Source organism: Macaca mulatta, chromosome 10, assembly GCF_049350105.2.
Source record: "Macaca mulatta isolate MMU2019108-1 chromosome 10, T2T-MMU8v2.0, whole genome shotgun sequence".
NCBI classification, from domain to species: Eukaryota; Metazoa; Chordata; class Mammalia; order Primates; family Cercopithecidae; genus Macaca; species Macaca mulatta.
In genome coordinates, this window is record NC_133415.1 from 26062242 (window position 1) to 26081650 (window position 19409).

At 43.1% G+C, this 19409-nt stretch overlaps 1 protein-coding gene and 1 long non-coding RNA gene across 6 annotated transcripts in view; one reads left to right on the plus strand and one right to left on the minus strand.

Annotated features, from left to right (window-relative positions):
* The window catches only part of LOC114670384 (uncharacterized), a 46640-nt gene extending 44333 nt beyond the window's left edge, over positions 1 to 2307 (plus strand). The window contains exon 4 of the long non-coding RNA XR_013399442.1: positions 2172 to 2307. This is a non-coding gene — a long non-coding RNA (uncharacterized LOC114670384). The remainder of the gene's footprint in view (positions 1 to 2171) is intronic.
* Positions 1 to 19409, minus strand: part of LOC114670298 (beta-crystallin B2) — a 95046-nt gene that overhangs the window by 12938 nt on the left and 62699 nt on the right. For 2 of the 5 annotated variants that reach the window (XR_013399439.1, XR_013399440.1), the window contains 2 exons: positions 8907 to 9797; positions 8611 to 8662 (listed from right to left, as the gene is read on the minus strand). The exons of 1 other annotated variant lie outside the window; for it this stretch is intronic. Coding sequence is in view for 1 of the 4 variants with exons in the window: in XM_077950294.1 (XP_077806420.1) it covers positions 8643 to 8662; positions 9692 to 9797 (126 nt within the window). In the remaining 3 variants the exon portion in view is untranslated. Of the gene's footprint in view, positions 1 to 8486; positions 8663 to 8906; positions 9798 to 19409 lie in introns of those variants that run through there. 2 more of the 5 variants (XR_013399441.1, XM_077950294.1) reach the window with 2 other exon arrangements.

A 19409-nucleotide genomic window follows, 5' to 3' on the forward strand; every position in this document is an offset into this window, starting at 1 on the left:
TGACCCCATGCCTTTGGGGAGCAGATGAATGGGTGCTGCTAAAAAAGCTGTTAATGTCTTTTGGAATGGGAATTTTCCTTTGGGATGTAAAAAGTGCATTTCATTCCGGCCTTTGATTCTCCAACACAAAATTAGGCCACTCTGCTACTTCCCCAGGGTGCATAGACGTGTCCACACTTACACTTTGATGTATTTTATCAGTTGCTCCAAATATTAGCAAAAAACTGTTCATGGATTTCAACATTATTTAAAAACAAACAACCTTGCTGTTGAACATTCCCTTGACAATATACAGTTGTCTACCTTGAATCTTTTGCTGCTTTCATTAGGCTGAATAGCACAATGGTTAGGAATTGGACTGCCTGATTTCGGAAACTGGTTCTGCCACACACTGGCTGTGGACCTTGAATAATTTACTTAACCTTTGTGGGGCTTGGCTTTTTTATCACCAAAATGGGGATAATGTGGGCACAAACCTCATAGAGCTGCTATGAGAACCATATCCTATGATGAATATACAATGTTGGTTCAGTGCCTGGTAAATAGTAAATATTCCAGAAATGTGGTGGTGATGATGATGACGAGTAATTGGCCTTAGCTCCTGTTTTGTCCTTACTCGCTAAATAGAGTCTGACACCACAAATGTAACATTTTCTATAGTTCCAATAACAAACTCTAAGCATTATGGATTCTACACATTTGCTCCTTGATAAGAATTTATAGATTCACAGTCACCTAAGTTGAAAGGAGGCTAAAATCTAAAGTTGGCATTCAAATAACAGTGCTATTGGAAAAACAAATTTAGAAAAGGAAAACGGGGGCTAAATAGCTGAATAGTTAATTGTAGTACTTGAGCCATTAAAAATATTAATGAATTACTAATAACAATGATTAACAGTTTTGATATTTAGATATGAAAGAGTTCCTTCCAGAAGAGTTGTTTTGGTCCTGTTTCACAAACAGGCATCATCATCTGTAGCAGGGTACAGAAAGCAGCCACCAAGCACGAAGACATCAGTCATTTATATGATTAAGAAAGCGCTTTGGCCAGGTGCGATGGCTCACGCCTGTAAACCCAGCACTTTGGGAGGCCAAGGTGGGCAGATCACGAGGTCAGGAGTTCAAGACCAGCCTGACCAATACGGTGAAACCCCGACTCTACTAAAAATTAAAAAATTAGCCGGGCGTGGTGGCACATTCCTGTAATCTCAGCTACTCAGGAGGCTGAGGCAGGAGAATTTCTTGAACCCAGGAGGTGGAGGTTGCAGTGAGCTGAGATCACACCACTACACTCTAGTCTGGGAAACAGAGTGAAACTCCATCAAAAAAAAAAAAAAGAAAAGAAAGGACTTTAGTTTTTAGGGAAGCAATGCCCTTCTCTCCCTATCCTTTCAAACATAAATTCAATTTTAAAAATCCTGATCCACTGAGATTTTATTCCCCGTTTCTCTACTCACCAAAGTAGTAGCTCATTAAATCCATGTTCCAAAGCCTGCTATAGTCACAAAGCCCTTTCTGCATCCTGCTCAGCCTTTGTTATATCACATGGCTTTATGTGTCATAGTCATTATAAAGACAACTGATTTAAGAAGGTACACCAGTTTTGGAAAATCTCCAGAGGATGCAGAGGCACAGAGCAGTGGTCCTCAAGCTTTGGGAGCTGCTAGAATCTTCTGGGCAGGCAAGTGGAGGAAAGAAGGATTGGTCCAAAATGCAGATTCCTGGCCCCAGCCCCAGAGACCCTAACTTGAAATGTCCAGGGTGGGGCCTGAGAGTCTGTACTTTTGTACCAGCTCCTTGGACAACACTGAAGCAGATGTGGTGTGGATCATTCAAGAACCCTATCTGGAAGCTCAGAGGACCAGACCCTTCCACCCGAAGACAAACCCAACAGCCACTCAATGTATTTATTTTATGGGGGTATATCACAGGGTGTGTGTTATGGACTGAATGTTTCCATCTCCCTAAAGTTCATGTTAAAGCTGTAACCCCCAATGTGATGTTTTTGGAAATGGGAACCTTTGGGAAGTAATTAGGTTTTGATGAAGTCATGAGGACCAGGTTCCCGTGATGGGATCGGTGTTCTAAGGAGATGAAGAGACCGGGGCAATGTGCACACTCTCTCTCTCTCTCTCAATCCCTATCCATCTCTCACTCTGTCTCTGCCATAGGACATGGTAACAAGGTGGACGCCTGGAATACAGGAAGAGAGCCCTCACTGGGGACCTGAGCCTGCTGGCACCTTGACCTTGGACTTCCCAGCCTCTGGATCTGTGAGAAATAAATTTCTGTTATTTGAGCCGCCCAGTCTATCGCATTTTGTGATGGCAGTCTGAAGTGAGACAGTGTGTGAGCATGTGAGTGTGGGGGTGTGATACAAAATGAACCAAAGCCAGCTAAAATCTGCCACAGGCTGAGACAATCCATCAGCCAAAACTCCAGGTTCAGGCTACATAATATTGTCAGAGATCATCATGTGCCAGTTTTAAGTAAAATATTTTCTCTTCTCTAAAACTCATGAATTTAAAAACTCATGAATATGTTACTGTGTTGGAATTGTTTACATACTTTGCATTTTATAAGGAAAGCTTCATTCAATCAATATAGTCAGGCTCTGACTCTGATAATAAAGGTTGTAATTTCTCATGTGTTTGAAACCACCCCTATGAACTTTATAAAATTAATCAGGAAAAACGGGAGGAGGATAAATGAAAATAAACCAAGCTTGCAGCATATTCAGCATTAATCATTAAGTCAGCCTGCTCTCTGACCTGCTTCCTCATATTTTTTGGTACCTATTGTCCCACAATCACATAGACTCTGTTACAAGATTATAGCTCCCCTTAACTGCTCTATAGATAACAACCTGAATATTAAAAAACATTAAGTTTTCCTTTTGAGATAGTCCTTCAGGTCCTGCATACTAATAAGACTATAATGCCAGCCGGTCTGAAGGACCCCATGAGAATCTGACTGCCAAAGAATGCAGTTTTCACATTCTGATGATTTCATCCCCCTTTCCCTGTTCAATCAACAGCTCCAATTCTCTAGTCCCTCACCCTCCATGATCCCCTTAAAAAACCCAGCCCAGAATTCCTTGGGGAGATGGATTTGAGGGTCTCCTCCCATCTCCTCACTCAGTGCCCTATGATCATGGATCTCTTTCTCTGTTGCAAACCTTGCTGTCTCAGTGTAATTGGTATGTTACTGCACAGTGGACATACAAACCTGCTGGTCCTATAATATGGTTGTCCTTCTAGGGATGATCAGCAGAGCTGTATTTGCCTGAAAGTGTTCTTAGCTGCAGATGCTGGTGTCATCTGAGTTTTAATTATAATATGTACCTAGATGTGGGTAGGTACAGGCACATGCATTACATACATTGTATCTGACACCTCTTGGGCACCACTGTGGACTTCTGACCTCTGCTATTTTTGGGACCCTTGGCTACTGGTTCTATTCCAGTTGCCATGGGGGTGATCGACTGTGCATGGGCTCCGACCACCTCTACACAGGGAAAGCTCTGCAGCCCTTGCTCACCTTCATGTTGATGCTGAGACTTAAGAGCAGCAGAGCTGACAGCAACCATTCATAAGCAACTTAAGTTTTTAATGATTGCCCTTTGCAGCAAACCTTTGACAAATCTAGACTGGAAGTTGATGCATCTGTTCCTTCCCCTTCCTGCTCCCAGTTTAATGATCTTTAAACACAGTAATTCATGTAGCCCCACCAAAGATGGTCCCATGAGAGGGGCAACCAGTAGCCCTTGATACCAAGAGATGTCCAGACAGGATTGCATACTTGTGTTGTCTCTCCTTTCTTCCCTGTCTCATTCCTCTCTTCCTTCGCTCATATTTCCCTGGGACTGCACCCCTCCTTGTAAAAGAGCAACACATAAGCTTTTGCCTCATGTTCTGCTTTCTGGGAAATGCAGGCTAATGCACATGGACATATAAACTCCATACGGGCAGAAACTTTTGTCTGTTTTGTTCACTGTTGCATCTTTGGCACTTACTGGCACATAGTAGAAGCTTAATAAATATTTGCTAACTGAAAAGTCAATATCCAGGTTCTGTGCTAAGCACTCTTCGTGGATGATGTCATTTCATTTTCACAACGACCCTGTGACATAGGTACTATTATTATCTGTATTTTATGAGTGAGGAAAGAGTCTCAGAGGGGTCAAGCAACTTGCTCAAGGTCACTCAGCAAGAAAGTGATAGAGCTGGGATAGGAACACAGGAGATCTGAGCCACGTTCAAAACAGAAGTTGTACATTCATGCCACTAATCAGTTAATCAAACTGGTAACAGTTAATCAAACTGGTAAGAGTTAATCAAACTGTTACCTTCTCGTTTTAGAGCTCTCCCACCTTCCTTTTTCCTTTTTAACTGTTAAAAAAAAAAAAAACCACATAACGTAAAATGTAGCACCTCAACCATTTTTCAGTGTACAATTCAGTGGCATTCGTTTACTCATGTTATTGTGTAACCATAACCACCATCCCTCTCCAGAAGTCTTCATCTTACAAAACTGAAACTCTGTACGAAGTAAACAATAACTCCCTTCTCCCCTTTCCCCGTAGCTCTTGGCAACCACCATTCTATTTCCTATCTATGAATTTGCCTGTTCTGGGCACTTCATTGAAATAGAATCGCACAGTATTTGTCTTTTTGTGACTGGCTGATTTCATTTAGCATAATATTGTCAAGGTTCATCCATGTTGAAGCATGTGTCATAATTTCCTTCTGTTTTAAGGCTGAAGAGTATTCCGCTGTGTGGATAGATGGCATTTTGTTTATCCATGCATCACTGGATGGACCCTTGGGCTGTTTCCCCATTTAGCTATTGTGAATAAGGCTGCTATCAATATGGGTGTACAAATACCTCTTTGAGACCCTGCTTTCAATTCTTTTGGGTTTATATGCAGAAGTCGATTCCACTTTCTCTTTTACACCACTCACTGCATAATGGTCAAAGAGTCTTGTGCCTCTGATTCTCCACCCTCCTCCTCCCCATAAGCTTCATCCCTCCTAGCTAAGGGCCTTTAATTATTCTCTGTGGTGTGGTGGGAAAGAAACAAGGGAAATGTTGGGGGGGCACCAGAGATGCAGATCTAGTAGGGATGGATGCAATATTAAGGGGCCAGAATTGAAGACTAACAGAAATGGGATGGGAAGGTGAGGATTGGAGAGCAGGATCCTTCCACCCCAGTGAAACCACCACAAAGACCTTCTTAGGGCCCGTCATGATCTGTGAATATTCAAGGACTCCAGTGGCAGCAGGTCACTACCTCCCAGGATGTCTTGCCACCTCTCTGGGCCTCAGTTTTCATGAGTGTGAAACATGTGGATTGGATAAGCTTAGGGATCTGAACCAGTAATTTTAAACTCTTACAATATGTCACAACCTGTGCTAAGCACGTTTCATGTATTATCTCATTTAATTCTCTCAGTGCTCCCATGAGGTAAGGGTGGTCCCTGTTTTACAGATGAGGAAACAGAAGTACAGGGTGAATAACTTGCCTGATGTTTTGTTGCTGGGAAATGCTGGAATTTGTGCCACAGAGTTTGCATCTAAGCTCTCTGGACATAATCACTAACCTGTGCTGCCAAGTGGCCACAGGCCAGCCTTGGGGATCCCTGAGCCAGGCAATGCCGGTCCTTTGGCTACCTGTTGTCATCTCTCTTCCCCCAGCCCTACTATTGAAGACTATTAGGATTTCCAGAAATGGGAGCATGGTGAGACAGGGAGGGAGAGATGCTACTGACAGTATTGCTCTCTCCCTACAAGAAGAAATTACTAACTTGGCCAGATCATACAGAGTAGGGTGAAACTAGGCTCAAAACATGAAGTTAAATATAAATGAATGAATAAATGAAAAGATATGCAGGGCCAGGTGCAGTGGCTCATGCCTGTAATCCCAGCACTTTGGGAGGCTGAGGCGGGTGGATCACGCGGTCAGGATATACAGACAATCCTGGCCAACATGGTGAAACCCTGTCACTACTAAAAATACAAAAATTAGCTGGGCATGGTGGCCCATGCCTGTAGTCCCAGCTACTCAGGAGGCTGAGGCAGGAGAATCGCTTGAAGCCGGGAGGCAGAGGTTGCAGTGAGCTGAGATCATGCCACTGCACTCCTGCCTGGCAACTCTGCGAGACTCCATCTCAAAAAAAAAAAAAAAGTATGCAGAAAGAGAGGTAGGCAGACTGAGAACCCATACTCTGAGAACCCATTGCCTTTTAGATTCAAATTTCAGTTGATGGCCAAAACCTACCTGAATTTGCCGAAGATACAAACCCAAAGTATCTGAATTAGCAATTTTGGAACTCTTAAAAACAGAAATTTGTCTTTGCATTTACCTGCATAAGCTTTTAAACTTTCCAGGACCCTTCCAGCCTTCTATAGTGGAAAGCTCGAGAAGGTCTGATTTCTGATTTTATCTGTGTGACCTTGTGCCAGTCACTTGCCCTCTCTGGGCCTCAGTTTCCCTGTGCCTCAAACAGTGGTTGGCCTGGATAGACATTAAAGTCCATTCAAGCCATGGCCTGATTTTATGTTCTGGTGCCCCTTTCAGCCTCATGATTTATGACTGATGTAGGCGAAGCAGGCACAAGTCTTTGTAAATGACATAGGAGGAAATAGAGGCCAAGAGAGGTGAAGTCATAGTTAACAGTCACTGGCAAGGCTGGGACAGGGACTCCAGCCAGAGTTCTGGGCCATTGACTTGTGGACCTCATAGTCATGTGAACAAGATAGAAGATAAAATCATTAATGTCTTCCTGAGCCTAAGCAAGATATTAGCTCATTCCCGGGACTCAGCCCAGAGCCTGGCATAGAGGAGGTACTCAATAAATACTTGCAGATCAATAAAGGAATAGACGTGAAAGCATAAACACATTGAAATCAAAACATTTTTACCTGCTTTTTAAAGGTAATTTAAAATAACCTTTTTTGTTTTAGAATAGTCTTAGATTTACTGAAAAATTGCAAAGGTAGTGCAGAGTGCTCCAACAAACCACACACCCAGTTTCCCCTATTGTTAACATCTTACATTCATATGATATGACACATTATTCACAATGAATGAACTAATATTGATACATCATTACTGCTATGGTTTGGAGGTCACCTCCAAAAAACTCATGTCAAAATTTAATTGCCATTGTGATGGTATTAAGAGGTGGGACAATTAAGAGGTGATTTGATCATGAGGACTTTGTCTTCATGAATGGATTAATGCTGTCATGGGGGAAGTAGGTTAGCTATTGCAGAAGTGGACTCCTGATAAAAAGATGAGTTCGGCCTGATTTCCTTTTCCTCACATGCTTGCTTACTCTTCCACCTTTTGCCATGGGATGACACAGCACAAAGGTCCTTGCCAGATACTGGTGCCATGCTCTTGGACTTTCCAGCCTGCAGAACCATGAGCCAAATACATTTCTTTTCTTTATAAATTACCCAATCTGTGGTATTGTGTTATAGCAACACAAAATGAACTAAGACGGTTATTAACTACAGTCTGTACTTTATTCAGATTTCTTTAGTTGTTACCTAATGTTCTTTTTCTGTCCCATGGTTTCATCCAGGATAGCATATTACACTCATTACTTGGGCAACTGTTAAACTTCCCGAGTCAAATATTGCCCCTCTTGTTCACTATTGCCCTACTTCAATCCACGTTCCACGTTGGAGCCAGTAAGACATTTAAAATATAAGAACCTAATAATTTACCTCACCCTTTGCTTCAAGAAGTCCCCCATGACTTTGAGGAAAGAGTTGTAATCTGTTAAATGAGTACCCAAGGCATTTTATAGCCTTTAAGGACCTGAATCTTGCACTCTGTCTTTACTGTGTCGTAAGATGCCGTCAATTGCAAGTTGTGGCAAACCCATTTCTAACAACCTTAAACAATAAAGAATATTAGCTTATGTGATAGTTAATTGTATGTGTCAGTTTCACTGGGCTAAGGGATACAGAGATAGCTGGTAAAACATTATTTCTGGTGTGTCTGTGAGGGTGTTGCTGGAAGAGATTAGCATTTGAATCAGTCAACTGAGTAAAGAAGATCCACCCTCAGCAATCCACCCTCAATCCATTGAGGGCCTGAACAGACCAAAAAGGCAGAGAAAGGGAGAATATTCTCTCTGCTTGAGCTGGGACATCTGTCTTCTTCTGCCCTTGAACATCAGTTTTTCTGGCTCTCAAGCCTTTGGACTCAAAGTGGGACTTACACCATTGGCACCCCTGGTTTTGGGGCCTTCAATTTTGGATTGGAACTACACCACCAGCTTTCCTGGGCCTCCAGCTTGCAGACAGCAAAGCATGGGACATCTCAGTCTCCATAGTCACATAAACCAATCGCTCATAATAAATCTCTATATATCTCTCTATATAGAAATATATGTATTTCTGCTTATTTCTGTTTCTTTGGAGAACCCTGAGTAATACAGCTTATATAAATGAAAAGTCAAACAGGAATGTGGGCTTCAGGCATAGTTTAATCCAGAGGTTTACTCTATCAGGAAGGCTCAGCTCCCTTTCCATTCTCCTCCAGCCTGCCTTTCTATGTCCATTGATTTTGTCCTTCCTAGAACAGCTTCTTACCTGGCAGCAACATAGCCCCAGAGTTCCATGACTCATATCCACACTCCAACACCTAGAAGAAAAAAAAACAAGCTTTTTTTCCCAGCAGAGCTCTGAGATTTACTCTGACTGGGCTAGCTGAGATCTCATGCCTATGATTGGCCATATCAGTTGGTTCAGGGATTATCACAAGTATTACTAGCATAGCCTTTATTGCGTTGAACTACAATTCTGGTTTTCTCATTGGTGTCTCCAATAGATGGTGATTATGTTATTCTCCTTCATATCCCCACTGCCTAGGACATAGTCATACTCACGAAATGTGAATTGGGTTTTCAAAGTACAGGGTTAGTTGTCCTCTTATCAAACTCTTGTGCCAGCTTAATGCGGGCCTCAGCAGTCTGTGGGCATAAAAGGTGCCCCATTAATAGTCATTAATACATAAATAAATACCAACTTGACTGCCTCTTGGCTCCATAGGACCTCAGCTCTTATAATTCCTCCACAGCCGGGTATTCAAGCCCATCTCAGGGGCTGTCTCAGACAGGTTTACAAATACGATTAGTATGTTCCCTCTGGAACAGGTGGGTACCGCTGTCCTTACCAAGTACCATGTCTTTGCTGGGTGCTGCAGTCTCTATCTTTGGGTCTCCATGGAGATCATGGGAGAGTTGGGGGGGCGGTGCATACACCTTCTCCCTCTTCCTTGTAGTTGATGAGTCCTGCAGCAGTGGGCTTAGGCTCCAGTGTGTTGCAGAGGTCTGCATGGAGCCCATTGCCCATTCTTCTTTGCTGCCCTCGCTCCTCCAGGGCCCCAGACACATGTCCATGGACTGGGCCAAAGTAAGAGACCAGAGATGGTCATCTCACTCCACTCAGAATCTCTTCTGCTCTCTGGCCCTGAGATGTGGGATTGGAGCCAAGCCTGTCCTGCTAGATTTCTATTCCTCTGTCATTTGGACTCGGAGATTCCTGGCTGCACACACAGACTGCCTCACTGATAATCAGACCTTCCTGGAAGTATCTGGACTCTGCAGTGGGCATGGCTTAGGCCTCACCCATGAGGAGTACACTAGCAAGGATGCCTCAGGGGGTCTGGTACCTTCCAGGTGCAGCAGAGAACGCTGGCCACTGTGCCTTGATTTTTCTGGGCCTTCTGTTGCCACATCTGTTGACATGGGGAAATATTTCCAACCTCTCAGGGTTCTCTAGGGAGTTAAATGGGATAAAGGACTTGAAAATCCACAGATAATACCTCTTAATTTTCAGGCTGATTTAGGCCCAGCACACTAGACACCCACAGTGCTTATAAATACCTCCCTGGGTATTATCAAACACTTCTAATTATCAAACACATCTGTTGTTCCCAAAAGACAGTATACTCCTAAAAACAAGGGCTATATATGTATGATTTGTATTTGTATATTTCGTCCCCAAACTAAGTTTAGTGCAGCACAGACAAAATCAATCAAGCAAGCAAGCAAGCAAGCAAAGCTGAGATTTATCGTGAACATACTATGCACCAGATTCTACATCAGTACCTTCTTTTTTTTTTTTTTTTTTTTTTTTTGTAGATGGAGCTTCGCTTTTATTGCCCAGGCTGGAGTGCAGTGGCATAATCTCAGCTCACTGCAACCTCAGCCTCTCAGGTTCAAGTAATTCTCCTGCCTCAGCCTCCTGAGAAGCTGGGATTATAGGCGCCTGCCACCACGCGCAGCTATTTTTTTGTATTTTTAGTAGAGACAGGGTTTCACCATGTTGGCCAGGCTGGTCTTGAACTCTTGATCTCAGGTGATCCACCCACCTCATCCTCCCAAAGTGCTGGGATTACAGGGGTGAGCCACCACGCCAGGCCTACATCAGGTACTTTCTATTCACCATGTCATTGAACCTTTACAGCAGTCTCACAAAGTAGGGACTAACTTTCTTTCTATATAAGCAAACAGAGGCCTGGGGGTGGGGTGTAGTGTAGCAATTTATCCAAGATTACTCAGTAAGTAGGTAGCAGAGCTGGGATTTGAATCTGGGTCTCTCCGACTATTAAGCATACTTTTATATTCTATGTAAACATGTTTCCTAAAGACTATCCTTCTTCAAATCCACAACCTGTGAACACAGTTCCTCTAGGACATAGAACATGCCAAGTGAATGCCTGATTGATTAAATGAAGAAATGTAAAAGAATAATAGCTAGCTAGCAAGTGAGATAAAGATAGACACCGATAGATACATAGAGATAGATGGATGGATGGATAGATAGATAGTTGATAGATTAGATACATACATACATAAGATGGATGGATGGATGGATGGATGGATGGATGGATGGATGGATGGATGACTGATAGATTAGACAGATGATTGATAGATAATAGATTAGATGGATGGATAGATAAGATAGATGGATGGATGGATAAGTAGATAGATAGATCTACTGATATGTTAGTTGATAAAGCAAAGGATTCTTTATGGATGGTATTTTCCCTAAGACTTTGCAACTGATTTTCAAAACATCTCCTATAACATCATCTGAATGCCCCTGGAACAGAAAGGTCATGTAGGATCAACGTCAAGGTGAGGTCCCCACGGTTTGTTTGCCAACAACACTGGACATAGCTTATCCATCTTTCCCAGGACACTTTGTGTTACAGAACAAGAGAAGCTTATCCAACCTCGGGGGGTCTAGAGCCTGAAGGACATTAGAATGAAGAAGCTTCATTCCATGATGACAAGTAATCCAGGTGGGGAAGGGTATGCACAAGGCTAGAAAATGAGACAATCTCATTGTCAACACTGCACACGCATGTAGGAGTTCTTCCACGTGACCCCTTTCTATGTGCTGTTGACCTCGGAACAACACAGGTTTGAAATGTGCAGGTCCATGTATGGGTGGATTTTCTTCTGTCTCTGACACCCTGAGACAGCAAGAAAAACCCCTCCTCATCTTCCTCTCCCTCAGCCTACTTAACGTGAAGACAACGAGGATGAAGACTTTTATGATGATCTACTTCCACTTAATAAATAGTAAATATATTTTATTTTCCTTATGATTTCTTTAATAACATTTTCTTGTCTCTAGCTTCCATTATCGTAAGAATACAAATATATAATATGAATAGTATCCAAAATATATGCTAATTGACTGTTTATGTTATTAGTAAGGCTTCTAGTCAACAGTAGGCTATCTGTCATTAAGATTTTGGGGAGTCAGGCCAGGCGTAGTGGCTCATGCCTGTAATCCTAGCACTTTGGGAGGCTGAGGCAGGAGGATCCCTTGAGCCCAGGAGTTTGAGACCAGCCTGGGTAACAAATCAAGACCCCATCTCTACAAAAGATACAAAAATTAGCCAGGCACAGAGGCATGTGCCTGTAGTCCCAGCTAATCAGGAGGCTGAGGCAGGAGAATTGCTTGAGCGCAGGAGATTGAGGCTGCAGTGAGCTATAGTCACACTATTGCACTCCAGCCTGGGCAATAGAGCAAGACTGTCTCTAAAAAATAGATAAAATAAATAATTTTCTTTTTTTTTTTTTCGAGACAGAGTCTCATTCTGTCGCCCAGGCTGGAGTGCAGTGGCACCATCTTGGTTCACTGCAAGCTCTGCCTCCTGGGTTCACGCCATTCTCCTGCCTCAGCCTCCCAAGTATCTGGGACTACAGGCGCCTGCCACCACGCCCGGCTAATTTTTTGTATTTTTAGTAGAGATGGGGTTTCACCATGTTAGACAGGATGGTCTCGATCTCCTGACCTTGTGATCCACCCGCCTTGGCCTCCCAAAGTGCTGGGATTACAGGCATGAGCCACCGCGCCCGATCAAAATAAATAATTTTTAAAAAGATTTTGGGGATTAAAAATGTATACCTAGATTTTCAACTGCATAGATTCAACTTAGATTTTCAACCCTTGCATTGGTCAAGGATCAATTGTATAATCAAAAGCAAAGCTGACCTATTAGAGCCTGGCTAGAAGGACTTAATTTCTGCAATCACCCAAAAATCACTCTATGTGACCATTTTGCTAGGAAGGACAGCCCCATGGCGAGTTCCAAGAGCATCAAAATGTGATAAGTGATCTGGACTGGGAGTGAGGAGGCATACAGCACAGTCCCAGCTCTGCCACTAATAGGCTATGTGACTCTGAACCCAGAGACTCTGTTTCACCCATCTACTTATCATCTCAACTCCAAATGCTGTGACATCATGTCAATAGCTTGAAATTGGCCATGATGGTAGTATTTACACCACAGAAATCAGCCAATGCTAAGTCAGAGTCTTTTTTTGAAAGCCAGTTATTCAACATTTGCTAGCACACTGCTGGAAGGGGCCAAAATTTATTGAGCACCTAGTAAATACCAGGTACCTAATGTACACCATCTCTCTTTTCTTTTCTTTTTTTTTTTTTTTTTTTGAGACGGAGTCTCGCACTGTCACCCGGGCAAGAGTGCAATGGTGTGATCTTGGCTCACTGCAACCTCTGCCCACCACCACGCCTGGCTAATTTTTTGTATTTTTAGTAGAGGCGGGGTTTCACTATGTTGACCAGGCTGGTGTCGAACTCCTGACCTCGTGATTTGCCCGCCTTGGCCTCCCAAAGCGCTAGGATTACAGGCATGAGCCACTGCTCCTGGCTGGCATGTACACTATCTCTTCTAACCCTCAAAACCTCAGACAAATTCTGTGAGGCTCGAAGAGATTCACTACTGTGCCCATTGTCACCTAGCAACTAGGAGATGAGGCTGGTATCAAACACAGGACTTAATCCAAAACCCATGATATCTTCCCATCTCCATACTTGCCTCTCTGAATTTGGAAAGCCAAATATGACAAGAAACCACAAATATAGCTGGGTCACACCTCTCAAAGGTACCCTGAGGCTAGAGGGGTGTCAGCACTAGAAGTGCCAGTTCTTACTTCTCTATTGAACAAAAATTCTCTGATATTCTCAATTGTACTTAAGATTTTCCAGTTCACGCTGTCAATGCAGAATTGACCCAGAATCTACTTTTTCCATTCCACTCCCCCGGTGGCTTTTGTATTACATGAAATTCGAGTCAAATTATTTGGGGCCTTTGGCAAATGTCAATTTAAGGGGCTTACTTTGGGTATTGAAGGTCAATAATATTGTAAATTTTCCACTGTGCAAGGCAGTTTGATGTATGTATCACGCCTGAGTTGATCAGAGGACATTTCCATGCATGTTTGGTCACAGGTAAGCCCTCTAGTTCCCATCATTGACACTGCTATCGTTGAGAGGTTTTATGTAAGCTAATTCAGGGGGGAAATACACAATTTCATGCAAGCACACCACCACCTTTGTTTATTAATGGTTTACTCCCCCAAAGACCGTCCTTCTTTCTCTTTCACCAAGAAGAAATAGCTCCCAACTGAGTCTTTTTGATAGCAATCCAGCAGAAACAAATGATGGGGTTCATTATCAAAGAAGTTTTGAACAAAAGCCACATGCCTTTATTGAAATAAATTGAATGCCCAGAACAGTGATTTTTTTTTTCATGATCCCTGTAATTTTAAGGCAGCTCATGCATCTGCCACTTATTCAAGATTGAATCAAGGTGAGCTTATTGGTTTTCCCGTGACCACAAGGAGGACCTTCTCACTCCGTGCATGACTGACTTTTAATCTACGGCAGACATTCAGTGACTTTGTAGCAGAAATGATTCAGTCCTAAGTCAGGCTCTTCCTGGAGAGGTCTCTCTGGACCCTTTCTGGGAATGCCATTGAGCAGCCTCGATTTTCCTTGTAGCTTGACTCCCCACCCCTTAAAGTATATGCCATTAAGCTCAATAAGCCAAATTAAGTACATGTGGGTGGAAATCCCTATCACATAGATTGTCTCCCAGCCAATGTGGCTGGTGGCCCATCTGCAGCATTTCACCAAGGGGATACAGTGCTTTAAAGCGAAGCAGTCTCCGACTCCTTGGCAACAAGTGTGGAAATATTTAAGGAGGAAGATTTCAACTTGAAAGGTGTGTGGCTTGTGGCTGTGAGGAGCTGTGTGCGCCCTACGGTTAGAGAGTAAATGCCAGGAATCTAAATGGGTTTGTCCCTGACTCACTGTGGGAGTTTAGCCGAGTCACTCATTCTGATCTGGGTCTCAGATTTCCTGTCTATAAAGTATGAGGGTTGGGCTTAACCAGGGGTGGAAAAATCAAACGGCTTCAGAAGCAAAGCAGGTAAAGAAGCTATTTCAGAAGGCTGGATTAAGAATTTAGGGAAACCAGGAAGTGCATGCCCCCACGTAAGAGAAAACTTAACAATATCGACACAGATAACACAAATAATAAATAACAGTGAACACAGTTGAGCGCTTATAATTCCAGGTACTATCCTAAACCCTTTACAAGTATTAACTCGTGTTTCTCATAACACCCTCTGAGATAGACCCTATTCCCATTTTACAAATGAGGAAACGGAGGCACAGAGATGTTAAGAAACTGGCCCAGAGTCACACAGCTGATAAATAAGAAAGAGTTCCTCCTTGGATAAGATAAGGAATGGGCCGGTCGCGGTGGCTCACGCCTGTAATCCCAGCACTTTGGGAGGCCGAGGCGGGAGGATCACGAGGTCAGGAGATCAAGATCATCCTGGCTAACACGGTGAAACCCCATCTCTACTAAAAATGCAAAAAATTAGCCAGGTGTGGTGGGGGGCGCCTGCAGTCCCAGCTACTGGGGAGGCTGAGGCAGGAGAATGGCATGAACCCGGAAGGCGGAGCTTGCAGTGAGCCGAGATCACACCACTGCACTCCAGCCTAGGCAACAGAGCGAGACCCCATCTCAAAAAAAAAAAAAAAGATTAGGAATACATTGCCAGTTTTCAACCTTTAGACTAGGAGATCTCCAAAATCCTTCCAGCTCTAGCCTTCTGAATCTCTATGGAATGCAGTCTGCACACAGTAGGTGTTCTGTAAAGATTAGTCAGATAAATAAGAGTCAAATTTTTGGTACTAAGTAGCAGTTACTGGGCAGTTATATGCCAGACTCCATGATAAGGACCTGTAGACATTCATCCATTGATCGGCCCAAACCCATTTGCAGGTCATGAATCTGAGGTTCTATATAAGATGCACTGGGTCAAGGTCACATAGCACTGGGTCAAGGTCACATAGCTAGGAGTGGTGGACCTGGGGGTTAGCTCCAAGTCTAAACCATCCTCTTGACTAGAGCAGCCAAACTGGGCTCACCTGTTTCTGTAAAAATAAAGTTCTATTGGAACACAGTCACACTCACTCATTCACTTATGTATTTATTGTCTATGGCTGCTTTTATGCAGCCAGAATTGAGTAGTTACAATAGAGACAGAGTGGCCCACAAAGCCCCAAGTATTATCTCTCTGGCCCTTTGCAGAAAAAGTTTGCCGACACCTGGACTAGAAATGTAAAGAAACCAGCCATCAAAAGCAATGGAGACAGTGAAGAGGTGAGGAATGCGTAGGCTTTGGCAGGGCCCAGGGAGCTCAGCAATGGCATCTTTAAGAGGTATGTAGATGAAAGGAAAAGGAATTCAAAATCTGGACAAAGACTTGGCTCAGAAAAGCAAATTTCAGATGTGGAGGAAAAGCAAGCTGCAGGGCAGTTATTCTGGGCAGTAAATGGCACTTTTTTTTCTTTTCCTTTTTCTTTTTCTTTTTTTTTTTGAGACGGAGTCTTGTTCTGTTGCCAGGCTGGAGTGCAGTGGCGCCATCTCTGCTCACTGCAACCTCCACCTCCTGGGTTCAAGTGATTCTCCTGCCTCAGCCTCCCCAGTAGCTGGGACTACAGGGGCCTACCACCACGCCCAGTTAATTTTTGTGCATTTTTAGTAGAGACAGGGTTTCACCATGTTGGCTAGGATGGTCTCAATCTCCTGATCTCATGATTCGCCCGCCTTGACCTCCCAAAGTGCTGGGATTACAGGCGTGAGCCACCGCACCCGGCCAGTAAATGGCACTTCTAAAAGGCAAGAGATTGGTTCAGATCCTGGGCTGATTTTGAAGGGGATGTTGTTGCTGTTCACTCAGCTAATCAATACTGCATTCACCAAGAGGAGTCTAGCAGTGAGACATGCTGGAGTGCAAGGAAAGGAAACTGGATTTCAGATGCAGGAAGGCTTTTCTTTCATTCACTCCTTCCTTCACTGATACATTTCTCAAACATCCACTAGGTACCAGGAATCACACATTCCACTGAATGAGGAAGGGGGTGGGGCAGAGAGTATAAAAAGAGCAGGACATACAGAAAAACAAGGAAGATATAGAGACGGGAGAAAAGGTAACGAGAAAGAGAGAGAGAAAAAAGAAGTAGAGGGAAAGGAAAAAGAGCAGCAAGGGAAACATACAGAAATATAGAAATAGAGAAGGAACAAGATAAGAGAGGAAGTCAGAAAATGAAAAGGATATAGGAAACACTAAAGTGTGAGCTATGAGCTTCAGGGTATATACTTACCTTTCATTGCTTCCTTATGCAATGATGATCGGCCATGGTTCCTGCTCTTAAACCACTCTGAATCTTTTAAGCCTTCAGAAACTGCAGTCTACCTGGTTCTGAATGGGGGAAATTCATCTCTGACTTGCCATGCAGCATCCAGAACACCATGGCCCAATGAGGTGGGTGAAATTAAACTTGGACATTGGACCTCGCCATAAGCAGAACATTTCCCACCATGGGGATTCAAGAAAAGAATTCTAGAAGTCTAACTGTCTGAGGAAATAAGATTTATGGTCAAAGAACAGTGTGAGGTGGTGTGGAATCATAGACTACTGGAGCTGGAAGAAACCAATGATGCTAATAGTGATGATGATTGATGGTGTCATGAAGACAATGGCAATGGTGATGATGGCAATAGATGATGATGATGCTACTACATGATGCTGAGGTAGCAGCTTCAGCAAACGACCCTTTATTGGTTTCGTCTGTCCCAAGCACTATGCTACTTGCTTTAGCGGCACCATTTTTGAATCCTCTCTACAACCCTGTGATGATTAATATTGAGTGTCAAAACTTGACTGGATTGAAGGATGCAAAGTGTTCTTCCTGTGTGTGTGTTTATGTCTCTCTGGAGAACCCTAATACAAATCCTAAGAGAGGTATTACTGTTAACTCAGTTTTTTATTTTTATTTTTTTATTTTATTTATTTGTTTGTTTTTTTTGAGACAGAGTTTCGCTCTTGTTGCCCAGGCTAGAGTACAATGGCACGATCTTGGCTCACCACAACCTCAGCCTCCCAGGTTCAAGCAATTCTCCTGTCTCAGCCTCCCGAGTAGCTGGGATTACAGGCATGCATCACTATGCCCAGCTAATTCTGTATTTTTAGTAGAGACAGGGTTTCTCCATGTTGGTCAGGCTGGTCTCAAACTCTCAACCTCAGGTGATCGGCCCGCCTCGGCCTCCCAAAGTACTGGGATTACAGGCATGAGCCACCGCACCTGGCCAACTCAGTTTTTTAGAGGAGAAAACTGAGGCTCTGAAAAGCAAAGCTACTTACTAAGGTCAAAGCTAGGGTGGAGCTGGGATTTGAACTCGCCTCTCTGAGCCCTCAGCACATGCGAGAACCATTAAACCAGTGATTCTCAAAGTATGGACCCTGGGCCATCAGTATCAGAATAACCCCAGGAAGTGGCTGTTTAAAATGCAGATTCCTAGGCCCACCCAAATCCATTGACTCAGATACTCCGGAGGAGAATAGTCTCAGATCTGCATTTTGAACCAGATTCCCCAGATGATATCCATATTTGCTGAGGTTTGAGAATCACCACACGAGACTCAGGCTTCAAAGATTCCATGACCTACTGGTAATAAATTGGAGTATTGTTCAACACATGTTCACTCACTTTTTCCTCCCTTTTGGGGCAGTGTATTCTTTTCTGGCCCCACTGGCCTTGAGCTAGACCATTTGACTGACTTCGTTCAGTTGAATGTGAGCAGATGTTATACAATAGAATCTTGAGCCATGTTTGTATAGTGTGACTTGTCTCTCAAACTTCTGCCATCATCACAAAAAGAACATGCCTTATATAGCTGCTGCCTCTTCAGCATGGGATCCAGAATCAGACATGTGGAGCAGAGCTGAACTGTCCCACAGCCTAGAGCCAGGCACGGCCAGTCCACAATCTGAAACAGAAACACCTGAGCAATTTATACTTGCATGAGCAAGAAAAATAAATGCTTGTTGTCAGCCATTGAGTTCAGGGATGATTTGTTATGTGGCATAATCACAGCAATAGCTGATTGATACACATAAAATTATATACTGTATATTGTGGATCCATTTTTATATTGTATGTCCACTTTTCTGGAGAGGGTGTACATGTACCATCTAGCAAATTCTCAAGAGACTAGGAATCCCCAAAAGTGTTAACAGCCACAGAACTACTTTAAAATCCTCTCCACACTCAGTGGAACCTCAGGTTCCAGGACTTGAGCTGAATAAGTTTTCACCGTCCCTCCCTGCCTCTTAGAATGTAACTATTTATTTAAGTCTTAAACTTTAAGGGGTCCAGACTGAATATGCTACAGGAGTTCTGAAAAGGGGGCCTGGGTGATGGTCTTAGGACCCATTCTCAAGCACTTGGACTCTTAAAATTATCACCAGATACAAAAAGAAATGAAATGAAAGCAGGGATTATTAAAGTACAGAGAGTATTTTATAAGATTGTCCTCCTCTTGTCCCTTATAACTTACCCATTTATCTCTCCAGTGAAAAGAAATTTCTCTCTAACTGTGAAATAAATAAAAGCAACTCAGTCAATGTTTTGCCAGAAACATGAAAAATTAAAAATATTATGCCCCAGTCTGGGTTGGTTTCTATATAAATAAATATATACAGAAT